Source organism: Aythya fuligula, chromosome 9 (genome assembly GCF_009819795.1).
Source record: "Aythya fuligula isolate bAytFul2 chromosome 9, bAytFul2.pri, whole genome shotgun sequence".
NCBI classification, from domain to species: Eukaryota; Metazoa; Chordata; class Aves; order Anseriformes; family Anatidae; genus Aythya; species Aythya fuligula.
This window is the reverse complement of record NC_045567.1, coordinates 12,167,531-12,188,365: the sequence shown is the minus strand read 5'-3', so window position 1 is coordinate 12,188,365 and position 20,835 is coordinate 12,167,531. Positions and strand designations below refer to the sequence as shown.

The 20,835-nt window shown below is 55.2% G+C and overlaps 1 protein-coding gene across 2 annotated transcripts; it reads left to right on the top strand.

Moving 5' to 3' along the window:
• Window positions 1–763: 763 nt before the first annotated feature.
• On the top strand, window positions 764–19,774 carry TRPM2 (transient receptor potential cation channel subfamily M member 2). Of its 2 annotated transcripts, XM_032192976.1 has the most exons (33): window positions 764–941; window positions 2,365–2,591; window positions 2,954–3,039; window positions 3,536–3,704; window positions 4,175–4,355; window positions 4,744–4,910; window positions 5,359–5,539; window positions 5,930–5,991; window positions 6,273–6,473; window positions 6,848–6,950; window positions 7,173–7,294; window positions 8,054–8,404; window positions 8,840–8,977; window positions 9,657–9,786; window positions 10,065–10,210; window positions 10,561–10,673; window positions 11,133–11,346; window positions 11,921–12,039; window positions 12,384–12,516; window positions 12,659–12,830; window positions 13,186–13,369; window positions 13,658–13,839; window positions 13,967–14,099; window positions 14,342–14,429; window positions 15,362–15,449; window positions 15,769–15,920; window positions 16,677–16,753; window positions 16,853–16,954; window positions 17,290–17,376; window positions 17,527–17,632; window positions 17,890–17,991; window positions 18,107–18,223; window positions 18,528–19,774. In XM_032192976.1, the coding sequence occupies exons 2-33, from the start codon at window positions 2,397–2,399 to the stop codon at window positions 18,651–18,653; spliced, it is 4,527 nt and encodes a 1,508-aa protein (XP_032048867.1). In that variant the 5' UTR covers window positions 764–941; window positions 2,365–2,396; the 3' UTR covers window positions 18,654–19,774. The 2 variants fall into 2 exon arrangements, with proteins under 2 accessions (XP_032048867.1, XP_032048868.1); XM_032192977.1 differs by lacking the exons at window positions 764–941; window positions 2,365–2,591; window positions 2,954–3,039; ... (12 more) ...; window positions 10,561–10,673; window positions 11,133–11,346 and adding an exon at window positions 11,721–11,739.
• Window positions 19,775–20,835: the final 1,061 nt, after the last annotated feature.

Here is a 20,835-nt window from a genome sequence, read left to right as displayed (position 1 = left end):
GGAGCAGCGGGAACTGCCTGTGTGCTGGCTCCATGAGGGTCCCACTGGGCCACAGTGGTTTTGGCATGTGCAAAAATGAAATAAAAGCCACAGTCTCGAGAGAGCCAGCCATCTGAGAGCGGATGAGCATTCCCATTACTGTGTAATTAATGCGCACTTCTGGCTTCAGTTCTTTTGGCAGTGCAGAGTTAATTACAACTGAACTGTAAAACATTGCACATGGATTTTATTTACTGCTTTATTGATGGCATCTGTTCTCCCAGCAAAATCTCAGCTGTCTGCTCTTGTTCAAGGAAACCAGAAAAACTCATTGCAGAGGGCCCATGCTAATTTACATGCTCTGGCTAGAAAGGGAGCTATAGGATGTGGTCAAAACACCATATTTTCATTTGGAGTCCGTGTGTTCGCTTAATGCATTGCCCCAGCATCCCAGCAACACGAAGGGGTGCACACGGCTTCAGCCCCCAGCCCTTAAGGATGTGCCTGGCCTTGATAACTGGCAACATCTCCTGGCCCCAACCCATGATCTGCTGGTCCCCTGCCCGTGACATCGCCTGGAGGCAGCCGGTGTGCCGTGTAAGGCAGGCAGTGTCGGGGTGCTGTGTGCTTCCAGGCTGCAGCGGCCATGGCGGCTGCGATCAAGGGAAGCGTGACTCAGCCTCTCGAGCAAACGCGGGGCTTGTCTTAGTGCTGCAGCTTCTCGGCAGGGCGCAGGGACTGACTGCTTCTGCAGTCTGATTTGCTGGGAGGCTGCCAGCCGCCCTACCAACCTCCTCCTCCTCTCTGCGGGCAGCTTGCAGGCAACTCTGCCCTGTTCCCTGCTCATCGCCCGCTTCCCGAGCGACGAGATGACTTGCCAGAGGAGGACAGGAGGCTGACTTCCCCGTGGCAGGGATGCAGCAGAGGAGCTGGTGATGCAGACAGAGGATGCTGCGGGGAAGGTACAGTCGCAACCGTGGCGGGGGGCAGGGGAGGTGGAGAAGCAAGGGCTGCAGGCAGCTTTCAGCACCTGCCTTGCATCCCTGTCCCTGAATGGGCACCCTGCTGACCACCCCCATGGCAAGGGGCCCCATGCTGCCTGCAACGGGTACGGCCCCCCCTCCTGCAGTGCTTGCCAAGGTGGGAGAAGGCACCTTGTGCTCTGCCCTAGTCCCTGAACCCCCTTAAGGACAGGTATTCTGGGTGCCATTCAGTCCTGGGGTGCCCAGCAGGACAGCCCTGCCTGCCTGTGCTTACTGGCTTCTCGTGGGCATACGCTGCACCCCCAGCAGCCTGCCACCCTGTGGGGCCAGAACGGAGGATTCAGGACATGCCTGACATTATTTCAAGGACTCGTTAACAATTAGACCTACCATCGGTTGTGTTGGTGCAGAAAGCTGGCCCACCAAAACCTGGATCCCAAGGTCAATGGGGCTGCGTGCGCCCCAGGGGGAGCCCAGGAGCAAGCTGGCATTCGAGAGAAATGGGCAAAGAGGCATTTTCTGGCTGCTCCCTGCCTGCAGCTGAGCATGGGGGAAGGAGACATGAATGAAATGCAGTGGCAGCCCTCGTTTTGCTCCACCATTCCTTCCACACAGTCAGAAGTCCTCCCAGCCCTTATCATGTTGGTTGTGATGAAGGGTTTGACTGGCAGAAAGGCAGCCAAAATCCTCCTTATAAACACAGGCCTGTTGACCCTAGAGCTTTGCCACCTCAATACCTGAGTGCTGTGCACATTACCTGCCCACAGCCCCCCAGAGCAGACACCATTCCCCTTTAGGCTCCAGAGACACATGGGAGCTTTTCCATCCTTGCTCCAGCAGTTTTTGGGGAACTCAGCCATTCAAGAGCTCAGAAGTGGAGGTTGGGAAGTCTCAGGAGCTGATCTGTGGCTGCAGCAGGCAAAAGTTTGTTGCCTGGCTTTCTTGGAGTCACGAAGGCACGCTTGATGGCAGTTGGCAACTTTTAACCCAAATCCCCCTTCACCCACAAGGCAGAGTGCGGGGACTTTGTTGCACCCCCTCTGAAATAAGAGGCTGGGCACTGTGACCAGCAGGGTCCCACCTGGAGCTGACCATCTTTCCTGCAAACCCCAATTTTCCAGGCATGGCTGCACTGAAGCTGTTCAGACAAGAGACCTGGTTTCTGCTCACCCTGCTGCCAGGAACACCCCAGGGACTGCCAGGTGGCAGAGCAGGAGCCGTGCTGGTGGCAGGACACGGGGGTCAGGCTGCAGAGTCTGTCTCAATGTGACTCACCCTGTGGGTTTTTACAGAAATCACCTCTCTGCTCTTGCTCAGATTCCCCCCTGCCCAGGGAATGGCAAACAGGGTGACCCACTGCTCTCAACCCACACGTATCCTTTTTCTTTTTTGCTGCACCCAGCCTAGGAGTGGGAGGGAGGAGGCTAGGCAGCCATGGCTGTGCACGGCCGGCACAGCAAGGTGCTCCCCTCCGAGCTGAACAAGGTGTGCCCTGAGAGAGAAGACAGTTCCTCCGTGCACCCCATGAAGATGAGTGACTTCGAGGTGGTCCCCAACCTGCAGCAGAGCAGCAGCAGCATCTCACGGAGCAGACGGAAGGCACATTTTCCCTCTGGGAACAACGAGAAGGCAAGTTCAGCAGCTGCTGGAAGAGGTGGGAGTTGGCCACATGTGGTAGAAGAGCGTTACTGGGTTATCCTGGGACACATCAGTGGGGGAATCTCGGGGTAGGGGTAGATGTCAATAAGAGATCACTTGAGTTTTGGGGATAGGACAGAAAAAAACAAATGTCTGAGATACATCTGCATGTCCAGCATTTGAATCTCCTCTCCTTGGAGTACACCTGGCTTAGTCCTTGCACAGAATGATGGAGCTTTCTTCCTTCACAGCAAAAAAAGCCCCTAGATATGCCAGAAGCACCACTGTATCTGGTCCCTGGGGTAACTTCTGGCCCTTTCCAGAAACACTGACCTCTTGCTGCTCTTCCTCAGGAAAATCTCATCTCATGGATTCCTGAAAACATCCGGAAGAAAGAGTGTGTGCACTTCGTGGAAAGTTCCCAGACATCAGATTCTGGGTAAGTCAGTCCCTCCTTCCCCTCTCCTGCCAGGGGAGCAAAAGGGACATTTGGTGACAATTGTACAGCACCAGAAAATCCTACCTTTCTGCCAAGGGAACTGGTATCAAGGGAATTCACAAATTCCTTTTGATGTGTTTCTTTATCCTGCTGTGTATCACTGCATGGCTGATACCTAGTTTCCCAGTGAGTAACCTTTCTGATGCTTTCCCAGGCAGTCGTTTCTTTCCATATTTCATCCAGAGCAACTCTAGTATTTCTGTCATAAACCTCTATAGATGGAAATACCAATCTTTGCTAAGTTTTCCCCTAGAAAAAGCCCTTGTTTATTCACAAGTTCTGAGCTGGAAGACAGGTTGGGTGGGCGGTGCTGGTACCTGTGGTGTTCCTAATCAAAATGCAAACACCTCATGCCTAGATGTGGCAGGTAGGCCACCTGGGCTTTGTTTTTTGGGGTTAGCTTGTTTTCTACAAAGTTGTTGGTGTTCCCTCTCAGGAGGACTGTGTGTGAGTGTGGCTACCTCAGGGAACAGCACCTGGAAGATGCTGTCAAAACTCCCCTCTTCCTGGGGAAGGAATGGGACCCCAGAAGGCACATCCAGGAAATGCCAACAGATGCCTTTGGGGACATCCACTTTGCAGGCCTGGGACAGAAGATGGGAAAGGTGATCTGTTTTTCCCCTCTGTTGTGCACTGGGAGTCAGAGTTCAAATCTTGCCATAGCAGATGAAATGCAAGTACTTCCCTCCTGAACGAGAGGTTAGGGAAGCATAGAAGTGCCCCAAGGGCAACACTGAGAGAGACAGGTGGATGAGACAGCATCCCTCCTCTCTACCCACCCTTGTACCCTTTCTGAAACCATAAGACTGGTCTTCATGCTATGAGGCCCATGCTTCAAGGCATTGCTGTTGCCTGTCCTTATCCTTAGGCAAGTCTTGGGGATTCACATTTCCAGGGAAGTGACTGGGAACAGGGTTACACACCAAGAACTGGGGCAGGAGCAACAGAACTCCTCTGGGAAATGACATGGGAAGCCCCTGGTTCTTTGCTGGGATGTGAGAAATCATGGTGGAGGTACCCCTTCCCCCAGCCCCGTTCTTTTTACCCAAAACACATGTATGCTCTCCTTTTGCAGTACGTGCGTGTCTCCTCTGATACTCCTCCACGGGTCATCTACCACCTCATGACACAGCACTGGGGCCTTGATGCACCCAACCTGCTCATCTCGGTTACTGGTGGAGCCAAAAACTTCATAATGAAGCCAAGGCTAAAGAATATCTTCCGGCAAGGGCTAGTCAAAGTGGCCCAGACCACTGGTAAGAGATGTAGAGTTTTTTTCCTGAGACTGCAGCAGGAGAGGGACCTGCCATTGAGCCATGCCAGGCCCAGTGAGTTTGGCTGCTGTGGAGACACTGAGCTGGCCTGGAAGGCCTGTTAGGGCCCTGTCTGAGCTACCACCCAACAGGGATGGACTGTTGTTGCTCAGCTGCTGCAAACAGACTTACAGGGAGTGAGACTGAGAGATGCGGCACTGCGCAGAAGGTATCTCCTGTGCTGCCAGGTCTTGATAAAATGGGCAGAGAGAACATCTCCTAGGGGATGGAGCCTCTCTGAGAGCCAAGTGCTCCTGCAGCCATATAGCGAGGTGCTAGGAGGTCGCTGTGACAGAGCCTCTCCCTTTCCAAGTCCCTCTCTGACCCCCAGGGGCCTGGATCATCACAGGGGGGTCCCATGCTGGTGTGATGAAACAGGTGGGAGAGGCAGTGCGAGACTTCATCCTCAACTGCAGCTACAAGGAGGCCGAGATTGTCACCATTGGCATAGCCACCTGGGGGACTGTGTACAACCGGGACAGCCTCATCTGCCCCATGGTGAGCCAGGCAGAGTTGGAAATGCATTTGCTTTGCTTACACCTGGGCTGCTGGGGAAGTTCTACCCAAGGACCATTACGGGAACGGGTGCTTCAAGAGGTGGCTGTGGCTGGTAGCCCAGGTAAAAACCCAGCCAGACCAAGAGTGATGGTTTCAGGGTGATGTTTTCAGAGAAGTCCCTCTGCCCTACCCAGTGTCTTGCATAGGAGCTGTGCTTCTCCTGGGAGGACCCTTGTGGGTGTGTGGGAGCAGCCTGGGAGGGCAGGTGAAGCAGAGACAGAAGAGCATGAGGCAAGACTGCTGTGAGGACTGCAGAGATGGCAGGAGTGACTTCAGCCTGTCTGCCCCTGCATGCTCTCCAGCTCACACAGCGGTTGCTTTGGGCATCTGGTGTGCCTCCTCAGCCCCGTCAGGCTTTGCCCAGAGCCTCTCCTTCTGCATCTTGCAGGGTGGCTTTCCAGCTGAGTACGTCCTGGATGAGGAGAACCAAGGAAGCCTCTCGTGCCTGGACAGCAACCACTCCCACTTCATCCTAGTGGACGATGGGACCCATGGGAGGTACGGAGTGGAAATCCCCCTGAGGACCCGTCTGGAGAAGTTCATTTCGGAGCAGACCAAGGTGAAAGGAGGTAACAGCAACACAAGGAAGCCTGAAGCAGGGGAGGACAAAAGGCTTGATGGGTCATCCGTTGGTAAGCAGTGCCCATCTTGGCCTCAGGGGAGAGAGGAGGCCTTGGCTTCCCTGTAGGATCCAGACAAGGGCTTGAGAACATGCCTATGATAAATGCAGAACATGGTTCCTGCCAGGTACCTCAGTGACATGAATCAAGGGGCCTTTTTCTGCCTCAGGCCAACCTTTCCCAGCAGCATGACTGCCAGGAGATTGTTTCTCCTCTCCCCTGAAGCCTGGCAGTGCTCCAACCTTGCATTTTACACCCCACAGCTCAGTGGGGACCCAGCTCAGCTGCTTGGAGGGGCTGCCCCACAGGATGGTGACCCCAGGCTCTGCTTCCCTGCAGGCGTTGCCATCAAGATCCCCATTGTTTGTGTGGTGCTGGAAGGAGGCCCTGGGACACTTGATGTAAGGAACTGCCCCTGCCCTCTCCCAGGAGAGCTGAGAGGGGGTAGTGGTGGGATGGAGCAGGATTGGGAAAGCCTGTTAAGTTGGTGGCCAGGGTCAAGGGCAGCAGGTCTGCTCCTTGCCTGGGGTGCTGCTCTCCCAGCATTGGTGGGAACATGGTTGTCACAGGTGAAATGCAGCAGAACAGGGATGCTGCGCTGTATCAGTGGAAGGATTCAGGATCAGTGGGGGTTTGGTGGCCTCCGCATGATATTAGGACCAGTCTCCCTACTTGGTTGCAGACCATCTACAATGCCATCACCAATGGGACACCCTGTGTGGTTGTAGAAGGGTCTGGGCGTGTGGCAGATGTCATTGCGCAGGTGGCCAACCTGCCTGTGCCCAAGATAACCATCGCCTTGATCCGGAAGAAGCTCAGTGTGCTTTTCCACGACACCTATGAGCTCTTCACCGAGGGCAAGCTGGTGGAGTGGACCAAGAAGGTGAGCCTGTTGCAGGCAGGCAGCTCCTTTCTCTGAGCATGTGGAGACGAAAGGGGTCCCCAGGCATCCTTTCCTGTGAGCAGCAAGGCTCCCAGTGGGAAGTTTAAGGCTCAGGTCCTACTGAACATCCATCTACTCCCAGCCATACTCAGCATTGTCCTGGTGGACACCCCAGGGCTCAGGCTCTGCCTCTCCACTGCCTGCTCACTTTGGGTAGAGAAGGACCGTGTGGCACCAACCCCAGCTGGGCTGGGAGACAGCACAGGGGACCTGCAGGAGACCCAGAGGGAGCAAGGGAACAAGCTCCAAGCAGGGCAGGGGTTCGCAGGGAGGAGATGTTGCTGCTGACTGCCTGCCCATGGCTTTCCTTGTAGATCCAAGACATAGTGCGGAGCCAGCATCTCCTGACCATTTTCAGAGAGGGCAAATACGGCCAGCAAGATGTGGATGTGGCCATCCTCCAAGCCCTGTTCAAAGGTGAGGGGAAGGTAGCTGCTTGGGGGCATGGGAGAGGTGAATAGGATGGGGGTCACAAGTTGCCTCCTGCAGCTGCTTGGCTTGTGGAATCACCAGAGGGCTCCTCAAAACTTGTGATGATGAACTGATCAGGAGGATATTTCTCCCAAAGAACCAAGTCTCCAAGTGGACTGTCAGGGGGGTAAATGACCCTCTGTTCTAATGCATGCACTTTACATGCAGCATCCCAAAACCAAGATCACTTTGGTCGTGAGAACTGGGACCACCAGCTGAAGTTAGCTGTGGCCTGGAACAGGGTAGACATTGCTCGGAGTGAGATCTTCACAGACAACCATGAGTGGAAGGTAAGGCAGTACCTGTGCTGTTTGTCTGCTTCGTGGCTGCCATTGGAGGCAGAGCTGGGGAGCTGGGGGGAGATCGAGGGCAAGGGTTAGGACATTTCTCCCCATTCCTGACCATGCACAAACCTGCCTGGACCTTACTGTAAGACTTGTCAGGCTTAGTTTGTCAGCTTGAGGGCAGTTCATGTTGAGAGCACTTTTCACCTCTGCTTTGCCTAGGGAGGGTTTTTGAGGGCATTTATCTTGGGTCCTAAACTTCCATTACATTGTCAGGGGCTCTTAATCCGTCTCGTCCTTCCAAAATGCAGAGGCGGGCACAACCTGCAATTCACTGCTTTTAAAGGTCCTATTTGCCCTATAATTTTTTACAAAGGATGTTGGTATTTCATTTAGCAGCACTGGGATCCTTCAGCTGAGCACTTGTGCACAGGGTGGGGGGAACAAGCTGTCGAGGCCCTGCTTGTTTGTATGGTGCATCCTCATGAGCTGGTGAAAGAGGGTCTGTTGTGGCTCTACCCCATACCCCCACCAAGCAGCCAAGGAAGCAGAGGGCTTCACTGCCAGGGGAGAAAGCATACTGACCTACAAGTGTGTCTCTGGGGATGTCCTGCAAATCCTAGTGCCTCCTTTCCCCTTTCCCTCCCAGATGCTCTGTCAATCCCAGAAACTCCTTGAGTGCTTACAGATAAAATCTTCCCCCCGCCTGATCAAGGCCTTGCTCTGAGGCCATGGTTTCTCTCACTTCTGCCTCTGGTCTGCCAGCCTACAGATCTCCACCCTGTGATGGCAGCTGCCCTGATCTCAAACAAGCCAGAGTTTGTGAAGCTGTTCCTGGAACAGGGAGTACGTCTCAAGGAGTTTGTCACCTGGGACACCCTCATTTACCTCTACAACAACATGGCATCGTCCTGCCTGTTCCACAGCAAGCTTCAGAAGGTCCTGCTGGAGGAGACAGAGAACACATCTGGCTCCAAAATGCCAAGAATCCAACTGCACCATGTCTCCCAGGTGCTGCGGGAGCTCCTGGGCCACTCCACACAGCCACTCTACCCCAAGCCCAAGCACGCTGAGCGGCCCCGGCTCTCCATCCCTGTCCCGCACATCAAGCTGAACGTACGCATCTCCAGGTTACGTGGTGGCGGGGTTGCATTAGAGAGGGGGACGCTGGCTCAAGAAACAGTTCTGCAAGTTGCAGCTGGATCACTGTCCCTTTGCCCACTCAAGAGTCCCACTTAAAATCCCTTAAAGCCCTTCCTACACATGCAGCACCATGTGGCTGTGACTCCGTTGGGCAGGACCCAGCAGGGTGGAGGTCAGAGAGGCTCATGTGCTAGACAGGCTGGCCATATCCCCACACAGTTCTGGCCCTAGAAAAAGTGGCATTTCCTGGATGATTACAGCCCTGTCCACCCTTCTGTCTGCAGAAAAGGCCTTCTATGGCTGGTGGAGGCAGGCACGTGGGTTCAGGGAGGGCTTTGTGTTGAGGGGCTGTCTGCTCTCTGCAGTCTCTTGGCAGGTGAACGCGTCTGACCGTTGCGTCCCTCCCAGGTCCATGGGTCAAGCCTCCGGTCCCTCTACAAGCGCTCTGCTGGCCGAGTCACCTTCAGCATGGACCCAGTCCGTGACCTGCTCATTTGGGCTGTGGTCCAGAACCGCCAGGAACTGGCAGAAACCATCTGGGCCCAGGTATCGCAGCCCAAACCTGTCAGTCCCAGCTCTAGGGCTCAGATGGAGCCAAGACTCCCAAGCCCAAAAGGCAAGGTTACACCTGATGGGATTCAGGCAAGCAGGTGTCACAGGTCCATGGCAGTGCCCAAGCCACAGCCATATGGGAGCCATCCAACAAGCCTGTGGCAGCCCTCCTAGCCAGTGGACACTCGGTGTTCACTTGATGACATTTGATGATGTTCTGGGCCAGAAGTGTGCTCTTAGCAAAGGCTAAGATAGGGTTCAGCACACTGCAAGGGGGACCTGAGAGCATGGAGCTGGGGGTAGAGAAGGCTTCCAGCATCTCTGTGCAAGAGGTGTTGTAGCTGGCTGCCAGATGGAAAAACATGAGCATGCCACAGTTGTGGAACATGTCTTCCTCACAGCCATGGAGTCACAAACATCCCATCACCCATGGCTTCCTATTACAAGAGCAGGAATGTCCCCAGATGCCCCATGGCAGTTAGTTATCCGCTGCCCCTGCAACTAGAGGGAAAGACAGCTCAGCCCTTGTTGTGGCAAGTTGTCCTTTCTGAGCAGTGCTCAGCTTGGGGCATTCCTTTTCCCTCCTGTGGGAACCCCAAAGGACTTGTCAGGTCTGCCATGGACTTGTAGGAGTCTCAGAGTCCCACACCCTCTCTGGCCTCTTCTGCTCCAGAGCCAGGACTGCATGGCGGCTGCTCTGGCCTGCAGCAAAATCCTAAAGGAGCTCGCCAAGGAGGAGGAAGACACTGACACCACTGATGAAATGCTGGCCCTGGCTGAGCAGTACGAGAACAAGGCGATTGGTGAGTGGGAAGGGGACAACCAGAACGACTCTCATATCCCGTTGTGCTGGCTAGCTTGGTTCACGTTGTGTCTAAGGGGTGGTAGGTGGGGTGGATGGTGCCAAACAGGGCTGTGCTTGTTGTGGTTGGGGTCATGGTGCCATGAGGGCTGTGCCCTGAGTGGTGGCAGGAGTGCAGAGGGAGGCCACGGGGAAATGCCCAGATCCTGCTGTGAAATACTCCTTGGGGGAGCACCGAAGCTGGCCCCAGAGTTCAGCCTTGCTTCCCTGGTCCCCCAGGTGTGTTCACAGACTGCTATCGCAAGGATGAAGAGAGAGCCCAGAAGCTCCTCATCCGTGTCTCTGAGGCCTGGGGGAAGACAACCTGTCTGCAGTTGGCACTGGAGGCCAAAAACATGAATTTTGTGGCCCACGGAGGTGTCCAAGTGGGTTCCCAGTGGTGATGCTTGGGGGTGGTGGTGGAGTGGGTGAGGGGGGAGTAAGCAGCATGTCCCCTGCCCCAGATTCAGGGTGCCTTGTTTGCAGAGGTAGGGCTCAGACGGAGGGACTGTGCCCTCCAGTTGGTGGCTGAGCACCCTGCCTACCCCAGCGGCCTATGCCAGGGTCTGTGCTGGGCCTGCCCGTCTCCTCCCTGCTCCTGGGGAAATCGATCGTTCCTGATCCTCCTGGGGGACAGACCCGGGCTCTGTCTGTTGGGTGGGCTAGATGAACGTCTCAAGAATTGGCCAGAAGGTAGAGGCGGCTCCTGTAACCACTGCTCCTCTTCTCCTCACAGGCCTTTCTGACAAAAGTCTGGTGGGGGAAGCTGTGCATTGACAATGGGCTTTGGCGGGTGATTGCGTGCATGCTCTTCTTCCCACTTCTCTACACCAGCCTCATCACCTTCAGGTACATCGTGCAGCTGAGAGTATGCATGCATGGAGGCAGGATTCTCCTTCAGCCTCATCCTTCAACTGGCTTGCCCTCTGGCCCTGTGCCGCACAGGACAGGAGCCTTTCCTTCATGCAACCACCCAACACGTGCCCAAAAGCACCCTTTGCACACCCGTGTGCCAGAGCCTTCAGCCTCACCTTGCAATGCCTGCAGGTCCCCTTGGGGTGGCTGCAGTGATCCCAGGGACCAGCTGGGAGGGTCTGACTGTTGTGCACAGGCTGGGAGAAGCTGTTTGTGACATCTCCCTGGGCAGCACATGGTTTGGAGAGCTGATCCACCAGCAAGGCCCCTTGCTAGCTCTAGCTGGCGAGCACTATTATCCACACGGCCTGGTCAGAGCAGCGCCCCTCACCTGCATTGCTAGCAGGCAAACCTCAGGCAGCTGAGCCATGCTTTTGTCCTTGCTCCCCCCAGGGAGAAGAAGCTGCAGCCCATGAACTGCCTGACACGTTTCCGGGCCTTCTTCACAGCACCTGTGGTCATCTTCCACATGAACATTCTCTCTTACTTTACCTTCCTCCTGCTCTTCGCCTACGTCCTGATGGTTGACTTCCAGCCGTTACCATCCTGGTGGGAGTACCTCATCTACTTCTGGCTCTTCTCCTTGGTGTGCGAGGAGACGCGCCAGGTATGGGGCGGGCAGAGCAGAGGTTGGGAGGAGGTGAGATGGTCCAGGCTGCCAGAGACACCCTTCTGGGTGCTCCTGGAAGGTTCCGTCTAGCTTGTGTTCCCGTGCTACCTCTTACATCACCATCCATTTGGAGAGGTCTTGGCAGAAGGAACGGCCAGATCGCCCTGTCTCTGTCTCACTAGCTACCTCTGGCCTGGCCCTTGGTACTCGCAGAAAGGCACACTGGTTTGAGTCAAAAACATCAGGAGATGGAGGGACCACTTCCTTCCTTGGGCATTTATTCCCAGAACTATTTCCACACTTTGTTTCACTATTTTTTTTTTCCTTTCTTTCAGTTTTTGCTTCATCTCTGTGCCTTTCCTCAACAGACTAAAGAGCCCCCTGTCTCAGGTATCTCTCCCCATGCTCCTCCATGCCCATGTAGAATACCCTGTAGATTCAGGTTAACTTCAGGTAAGCAAGGAAGTCCGGTGATGGCTAGCAGATCTGTGCCACCCCTCCCTTTTACATGGCAGCTGAGTATCTTACAAGATCTTCACTGACATACTAACCCCTCTTCTCTTCCCAACAGCTGTTGTATGACCCAGATGGGCTTGGGGTTCTGAAAATGGCTTCCCTTTACTTCAAGGACTTCTGGAATAAGTTGGATGTTTGTGCCATCGTGGTTTTTATCACTGGGCTGACTTGCAGGTGAGATGTAGAGCCATTTACCTTGCAGTGCATGGGCTCAAGTCACAACTGTAGTCTGCAACTGGCCCTAAACTAGTCTAAGAATTGTGCACTTTTTTTTTTTTTTAATTGCAGTTTCTTCTTCAAAAGACCAGTGAAGATTTTTGTAATCATGTGATTAATTCCAACCAATTTACTTCTGTTTTCAACTGTTTTTAGGAGAGATGTTTTTCATGCTGCAACTCTCAACCAGCAATCTAGGGAAGATCACTGCAATAGCAGAAATGTAATGCTGTGAGATCAGAAAAAAAACCAACACACTGGTATCACTGAGCTGTTTCCTTTCCTCTCTTCTGTGCACTCAGGCTCATTCCATCAACTTTATATCCCGGACGCATCATACTGTCATTGGCTTTTATTATTTTCTGCCTGCGTCTGATGCATATTTTCACAGTCAGTAGAACGCTGGGGCCCAAGATCATCATTGTGAAGCGCATGGTGAGAGCACCTCTCCACCCTGTCAGGCCTGGCTTCCAGCTAGAGCAGCTGGAGACCTGCAGGGCATGTGCCACCCACGTTGTGCTGTCCTGGAGGGTCGTTTGCTCCAGGATGCAATTTTGCTTCATCCATGTCTTTGCAGATGAAGGATGTCTTCTTCTTCCTCTTCCTGCTAGCAGTGTGGGTGGTGTCCTTTGGAGTTGCCAAGCAGGCCATCCTGATCCACAATGAGGAGCGTGTGGAGTGGCTTTTCCGTGGTGTAGTCTACCACTCCTACCTGACCATCTTTGGACAGATTCCTTCCTACATCGATGGTAAGGGACAGCAGCCTGTAAAATTGTGTGGCACATGCAGGATGGCTTTGTTACAAGGCTGAGGGGTGCCAAGCTCATGCAACAGTCTGCTAGCCCATGGAAGCCCTGCACAGGACTCCTCTTCAAGCCACAGCCATGGCAGGGGGGTTGGAACTAGATAATGTTTAAGGTCCTCTGCAACCCAAGCCATTCTATGATGCACAATGAGCTTGGAAACACTCAGTATGCACCAGTTGCTCAAATCTCTGCCATACTCTAAGCCACCTTGATGCTGGCAGTTGTCAGGGAGCACTACATGCTCCTTGCGACACTGCGAGGTTTGGCTGTGGTGGAGTAGTGCCGTGCTCTCTTGCAGGGGTGAACTTCAACATTGATCAATGCAGCCCCAATGGGACTGACCCCTACAAGCCCAAGTGCCCAGAGACCAATGAGGACAACAAGAAACCCATCTTCCCAGAGTGGCTGACGGTCATCTTACTGTGCCTGTACCTGCTCTTCACCAACATCCTCCTCCTTAACCTCCTCATCGCCATGTTCAAGTGAGTCTGACCTGGATCTGTGGTCCTGACAGTGAATCAAGCTGGCTTTATTGCAGGCTTGGCCAGGGCCAGGGCACTATGTGCTGAGAAAGTGTGAGGAGAGGCCTTGTGTGAACACAGACCAGACCTCAGGGATGCTTTTGTGGGGAAGGGGGGGGGTTATAGACATGGTAGAAGCAGAGGTTGTAGGCCGGGTCTGTTCAGAGAGACAAGTAGAAGCCAGGGCACCACACGGCTGAGGCGTGCCTCCTTGTCCTCATTTCACAGCCAACTGTGTTCTGTCCCCAGCTACACGTTCCAGCAGGTCCAGGCACACACAGACCAGATCTGGAAGTTCCAGAGGCACGACCTGATTGAGGAATACCACGGCCGCCCGCCCGCACCTCCGCCGTTCATCCTCCTCAACCACCTGCAGCTCCTGGTCCGGCGAGTCCTGCTGTGCAGGCCAGCCACACGCCACAAGCAGCTCAGTGAGGAACAGCTCCCTTCCCTTCCTTTGCTCCCTCCCCGGGGCATGAGGTTTGGCGTCTGTGTTGTGGTATTGGAGCTTGGGATGCCTCGGGATATGAGAGCATTGCCATCCCCTTCCCCTGGCAGAAGAGAAGCTGGAGAAGAATGAAGAAGCTGCCCTGCTCTCCTGGGAGATGTACCTGAAGGAGAACTACCTGCAGCACCAGCAGTGCCAGGAGAAGCAGAACACAGAACAGAAAATCAAAGACATTGCACAGAGGTACTGACACTGCTGAGACAGGGACATCCCATCCTCGACTGTCCTGGGCAGGAGGGAATTGGGATTGGTGCTCTGGGACCTCAGGGAGCTGTTGCTACACTCCTTGCTGTGTATGCAGGCAATGGGAGAGTGCTCATAGGAATCTGTCCTGTGGAGGTGGCTGCACCCACATGGAGTGGGCTGCTGAGCACCTACAGCAGGCACTAGTCCTAAGGGGGTTTTTCTCTGCACTGTCGCTCCAGAGTTGATGTGCTGGCAGAGCTGCTGGACTTGGATCGGGTGAAGAGGACAGGTCTGGTGGAGCAGAGATTGATCGCTCTAGAAGACCAGGTGAGGCAAAAACGGAACAACTGCCTTGGAAAGCCTCCCTTGGTAGGGTTTTCCAAGGGGGTGAGTCAACTGAACCACAGCATAAGAGAAAGTTCCTCTGAATCAATCCCCTTTTGAAACAGCTTGAGTTTTCTTGCCAAAGCAATAGCTTCAAAGAGGAACAGGCATATAGGAAATACATGCCTTTCTGTTCTGTTTGTCTCCAAAATTAAAAGGATGAAAATGGGCTGATGGGAGGTTGTGAGATGAGCCCCTGCACTGGTCATCCAGCCTCCTCATTGGCTTGAGAGAGCCCTACAGGCCCTCTGGCAATGGGGGGCTCTCAGCCTCCTCCCTGTGAAGCTGTTCCACACCACGCATGTGCACTGCCAGCCCAGGGGTTGGGCTGCAGACCAGCACCCCTCCAACTCGGCTCAAGCAAGGACTGAAGCCCAGGGCTGAGCTTAAGTGGGCTCTTGAGCCCATGGGTGTGGGTGCAGAGCTCGAGAGGAGGCTAGTCAGGGCTGCTGGGGCCTGTTAGTTCTCTTAGGGCCAGAAGCATCTTCTTTTTCCATTGACCCAAAATCAGGAAAGATTTTGCAACTCTATTTTTTCTTCTTTTTTTTTTTTTTTTTTTTTAATCTCCATCTAATTTGCGGAGAGGGAAACAAGATGGTGTATTGGGAACTGGGGGACTCTGATTAGGTGCTGCATGTCCCTCCCCAGGCACATTGGTCCTGGGCTACCTGAGGAACGGGACACAAGCCATGAGCCTACAATGAGACAACACAGAGACTCCTATGTATTTTGGGGGAGAAAAAATATAAGTGCAGCAGAGTCCCACCACTCTCCTGGGTGGTTTCTAAAGGAAAGAGGAGTGGGTGGCACTGGGAGGACAATGCCCACATGCTGCGGCCATGCAGAAGGGGCTGACCCTCTCCTGTCCCATGCAGGTTCATCAGAGTGCCAAAGCCTTGAGGTGGATAATGCAGGCCCTGCAGGGCAATGGCTTCACTTCAGAGGAGGACATGCCACCCTTGGGTAAATACAGCTGGCTGCACTGCAGCAGCACTGGGGAAATCCCAGGGCCTGCCTTGGGGCCAGTCCCAGCCTCCAGGCTGGAGCCCTCCCTGGAGCCCATGGCTGAGGCTTTTCATGCAGCATGGCACAGAGGAGGCTCCTGCCCCTCCTCATCTTGCCTGAAGGGATGCCGAGGGGCCAGACCCACTGGGGGCATCAGCAGATCTTGTCCTGTACAGACTCAGCCACCCTCCTGGCTGAGCCACAGCCCTCAGCACCAGTCCTGCTGAGGCTCAGCACCCTGCTCTGCAGGGTCTCACCATCTCTGTCTACCTTGCAGCCTCCAGCAGAACCTCAGACGTGAAGGAGCTGGACCTGGAGGAGAAACCTGAAGAGAAGCAGCCCCCATACCACGTGCTTAGTCGAAACCTCATCTACCCAGGGTCTCACACCATCCGCTTCCCCGTGCCGGATGAGAAGGTGCCCTGGGAGGTAAGAGCTGTGGCCAGAGAGCAGTGCAAGAGGAGGGGACCGTGGGCTGCTCCCATGGGTGGAGGAGGACAGGAGGTAGGAAGGGGAACAGAACTATCATTTCAACCCAGAGAGAGAAGAATTAAGCTTGGGAGCTGCTATACTCTGTCAGGATTCAGCACCCCAGGGCTGGGTGTCTACTTGGCGGAGGGTCTAACCATGGCTGGAGATGCTTCCCTGGGAAAATGCTGTGGCTGTGCTCAGTAAAACAAGACTGGGTCTCACTTGGGGATGTCCAGAGGTTTTTGAGATGGGAAGGCCCATCTGGGCTGTCCCCTCTCCAGGGTCCCACAGGGCAGCCATACTGGGCATGACAGCTCCAGTGAGATTCTGTGTCTGGGTGAACAGCTCCTCTAAGGCCCTCTGAGGGACAAGAAGAGGGAAGTGAATGTTGTTCCTGCTGGGATTGTGGTAGGGTTTCCTGGGGTGCTTGGATGGGAGACAGAAGGAGCAGACACCTGCCTCCTCGCTTTCTGAATCAGGAATGTAGGTCAGGGACAGGATCTAGTGCTGGCTTCCATGAGGGCACAAGTGAGGTCCCAAGCCTCCAACCAAGACACAGAGCTCAGCCCCAGAGCTCTTCCTGCCTGGGCGAGTGATACCATGAGCTAGGTGGAGGAAAGAACTGTGAGAGAAAATGTGCTCAGGGCTCCCAGTCCTTGCCGGCCACCAGAGCAGGGATGCAAGTGGGGTCTGACACGGCCACATGCTCTTCAGGTGGACTTCCAGCTGTATGACCCTCCTGCCTACTCAGCTGACCACAAGGACACAGCTGTGCAGGACCCGTTCAACCTGTGAGTGTCCCCGGGGGGCTCCCTCCCCATCCAGCCCTTCGTCTCTGCCCTGTCCCCCCATGTGGCAGCCCTCACTGTCGAACTGCTTCCTGCCCCCAGCTCCTTAGAGTCTCTCCTGAAGATAAACTACAATGCCATGGATGGGCTGATTGACCGGCAGAGCTTCCATGGCCTCTACGCCGTGCAGGATGGACTGCCGCTGTGAGTGCACCCACCGTGGGGTAGGTGGGTGAGGTGGGAGCAGTGGGGATAGGCACCTCTGAGAAGCACCACCCACACCAGAAGCTGCTGTCACAGCTGTGTGAGCCAGGAGGGCTGCAATCCTTTTGGCAGCTAAGAGTGGGGCATGGAAATGGCACGCATAGCCCCTGGGGTGTGTCTTCCTCTGGGTTATACTCCCCCCAAAACAAACAAACAATCAAAACCAGCACCCCAGAACACACAAAATGCAATGGTGGGGAATTTGGGAATAGGGTCTAGGGCTTTGGCCAGCTCCGTGGTGTAATCCTCCATGCCTGCTTGCTGTTTCCTGCCAGGAATCCCATGGGCAGGACAGGTCTGCGAGGCCGCGGGAGGCTGCACAGCTTTGGGCCCAACCATGCCCTGCACCCAGTTGTGACCCGGTGAGTGTCACGAATGGGGAAGGAGGCACGAAGCCCTCTCAGAGAGGCCAGGATGTCTGGCAAAACCTATTCAAAGCAGGAGCCTTCTGCATGCTGGGAAAGGGGGAGCTGGGTATGGCTTGCAGAATAACATGGACCTGTCTCTCACAGCTGGAGGAGGAACTTGGATGGGTCCATTATCAGGAAGAGCCTGAAGAAGATGCTGGAAGTGCTGGTGGCCCAGTACCCCCTGTCAGATGTCTGGGCTCTGCCTGGGGTAAGTGGAGGTGGCCGAGAAGGCTCTGAGGCAACCTGGTCCAGCCAAGTCCCAGGAGCTCTGCAGGCCCTGAAATGCCCTGTGCAAAAGGGAGAAACACAGATGGGTTTAGGAGGAAGAAGAGGGAGGCACCACTGCTGGTTGCCCCACTCCAGCAGAGCTTGTGGCAACTTCTGCGGTGGTGGCAACCATGAGATGTGCTGAGCTGGTGGTGGTAAGGGAGGCTGGGCTGGGCTACGAAATCTGTTTTGGTGCAGGGGTCGCTGGAGCCAGGCGAGACACTGCCACTGAAACTCAAGTGGATCATGCGCCGGGAGTTCTGGCCCCAGTTCCAGAACCTGCTGAAGCTAGGCACCGAGGTATGAAGCACACGGAGGAGATACGAGGCAGTGCCCCACAGCCTCTGGGGCCTCTCAGTGCCCTTGGAGCAGTGCTTATGGCTCTGCTAATGCAGCAATCCTTCACTGTGCACAGATACACAAAGGGTACCTCGATGACCCCCGCAACACAGACAATGCCTGGGTTGAGACTGTTGCTGTCAGCATACACTTTGACAGTCAGAACGATGTGCAGATGAAGCGGCTGAATTCGGTAAGAGCCTCTTGCCTCCTTGGCTCCCTGACCTGGCTCTCAGCAGGCATGGGGCAGGTGAGACCCAGGCAAGGCAGACATCCCTCTGAATCCCTTTGGCTCCAGACCCAGATCTCACCATTATCAGGAGCAGGTTTCTCCAGCTGCAGGCAGTGGAGGAGGAGCACGGGGCTGCAGATGGGGTGGCAGCACAACAGGGGCCCCAAAAACAGAGGGTGGGAGTCTGGGGGCGTGTTGCTGCTGAGCACAGCTGACGCTGCTCCTTACCCCCAGCACACACGTGATGTCTCTGCTCCCCTTCCAGTTCCTCCAGGGCTGCGATCCAGAGCTGTGCATCCGCTGGCAGGTGCTGGACAGGAGGATGCCCCTGCACGCCAACCACAAGCTGCTCCTGTACAAGGTCTCGACCCTCCTTGGTGCCTACTACTGAATCCTCAAGCACAAGCTGACTCCTGCAGCCCCAGGCTGGGCCCTGCTGCTATGCCCCAGCTCATCTGTGAGGCCGTGGGAAGCTGCTGGAGCCTGGGCACAGTCACCACCATGGCTGAAATCCCACAGCCACCAGTTCATCCTTCTCTGTCCTTCAGAGAGGCTGTGTTCAGCCCCTGCTTGTCACTCACTGCTTCCACATCAGCCCCAGTGCCAGCCCAGGGCTTGGACCAGGCAGAACCACGGGGCCATCCCTGCAAGGTGTTCCTTCTCTCAGCCCCTCCCTGCTGTCTGCTTTGCTGTGGGCACTGGGGACTTGCCTGCCCCCCTTCCTCTCCACACCCATCGGGCAGTCCTGCTCCCTGCTCACCCTCTGGGCTCCAGCAGCCCCATCAGCATCACTCCTGGAGAACTGCTGCAGGGAAGGCTTGGGGTCTTTTGCATCTGACTGTCCTGCAGGCTGCTACCATGACAGATGTCCCCTTGTCTCCACTTAGACACCGTCTTGAGCTGTGATCCAGCACTTTGAAAGGTGCCAGCAGCTCTTGGCTTATATACCCACGGCTTTATACTCCTGCACAGGTCCTCCCCTACAGCTCTTACGTGATCCCGTGCGTGTATGCTGAGCAACACATTGCAGCTGATCTTCTTCCCTCTGCGGGAGCCAAGGCAGCAGCTAAATGACACCTGCCTCCCCCGTCCCCTCGTGCACATGGGCAGCCAGGGCAGCTCGCTGCTCCGTGGCCTCGTGGGCAGGTAGGGAAGCGAGTGAGGACACTTGTACCCATCACAGACAGCTCTGGTCTTGAGAAGTCCTTCAGTCACCTTTGCTGTTGCCTGCCATAGGAAGGATGAGGCACAGCAGAGAGGTTTCCCAGGGCCTCTTTATAGTCCATAACAGCCCACGGAGCGTGGACTACAGCCGGTGCTGCTCAGGGAGGGATTCCAGCTGCCCTCCCCTCGCCCAGTGCACCAGACACCAGCCCGCCAGCCAGAGCTGTCCTTCCCCACTGGTGGCCATCACAGCACAAGGGCAGTCTGACCAGTAAATGCACTGGGGCTGGGACAGGGGGTCGGAGTGGCAATTCAGTCAACCCTCAATAAACCATGTATTAAAGGCTGGTGGTTTGTCATGGGTGTTTAAACATGGGCTGTTCCCGGGGACCGTGCTGAGGAACACACTTCCAGGATGAGCCCGGTTTGAGCGTTCCCACCCCAAGTCTTACTGCACAAATCCAATTCACTCGCAGACTTGCCCACAATGCTGGCCACATGGATGTCTCGTCACGGTTGGAATAAAAAAGAGGAGCTGTTGGGAGGCAAGCTGTGTGCCGAGGCTGCAACATAGCCTGCTCAGTATCTGCTTGTGCTCTCCCCCCACCACTGAGAGCAGGAGAAGGGACTCATGGCTGAGCACCAAATAGTGGAGGGAAGAAGGTCCACCTGCCTCACCCCCAGCAGGACTGGGGGCACCTTTGGGATCCCCTCACTACTTCTGCCCCTTACAGGGATAGTCAGTGGCTCCTCTCTAAGCTCCAGCTCCCACAGCCGGGCTTTAAAGCAAACTCTTCGCTTCCCTTAAAACACAAAGTCATCTCTAAATCCCTGCTTTGGCAAAACCCTTGGAAACGTGACTTGTACCAGCTCATGGACCAGATGGTAAAAGAACTCCAGGTCTTGTTATTTAAAAACCCGGTGGTGATTAAGCCAGCCTGATGATCTCGGGAGTCTTGACTCACCACTTTTCTAACACTTGGCATCGCTGAGATGGGAACTCAGAGCTGCAAACCTCCACATCCCACGTTGCAGCTGGAAGCAGGGGCAGAGACTCCCAGGCGGTGCCCGTCTCGACACCCCCATCCTGCAGCACCCTGTGTGTGTCTGGGTGGGGTGTGCAGAGCTGCGGGTGGGAGGGGGGTGTTTTGTAATCACTGCAGCTCTGTGTCTGCGTGCAATTAACCTTAAATCAAAATTAGGCTGTCCTGGAAGAAATGGTAGCCAGTATCATTATGCCCTTGTTGGGGAGGCCAACAAGGAGACCCGAACAAGGAGGCCCAAGCAGGAGACCTGGGGCTGGGGAGGCCGGGGGATGCTCAGGAGGAGGCAGGAGAAGGCACAAGCTGGGTCCCATCCTCACATCTTCCCTGCAGCCTGCGTGAGGTCCTGGGAGCCCCCAGGGGTCC

What these genes read in the sequence shown, in the direction of transcription:
- TRPM2 (XM_032192976.1), top strand. Translation starts at nt 2,397, where the DNA reads ATGGCTGTGCACGGCCGGCACAGCAAGGTGCTCCCCTCCGAGCTGAAC. An exon ending in TGATCGCTCTAGAAGACCAG is followed by an intron (nt 14,430 to 15,361) that starts GTGAGGCAAAAA and finishes TGTCCCATGCAG; the next exon opens with GTTCATCAGAGTGCCAAAGC. An exon ending in ATGTCTGGGCTCTGCCTGGG is followed by an intron (nt 17,633 to 17,889) that starts GTAAGTGGAGGT and finishes GTTTTGGTGCAG; the next exon opens with GGGTCGCTGGAGCCAGGCGA.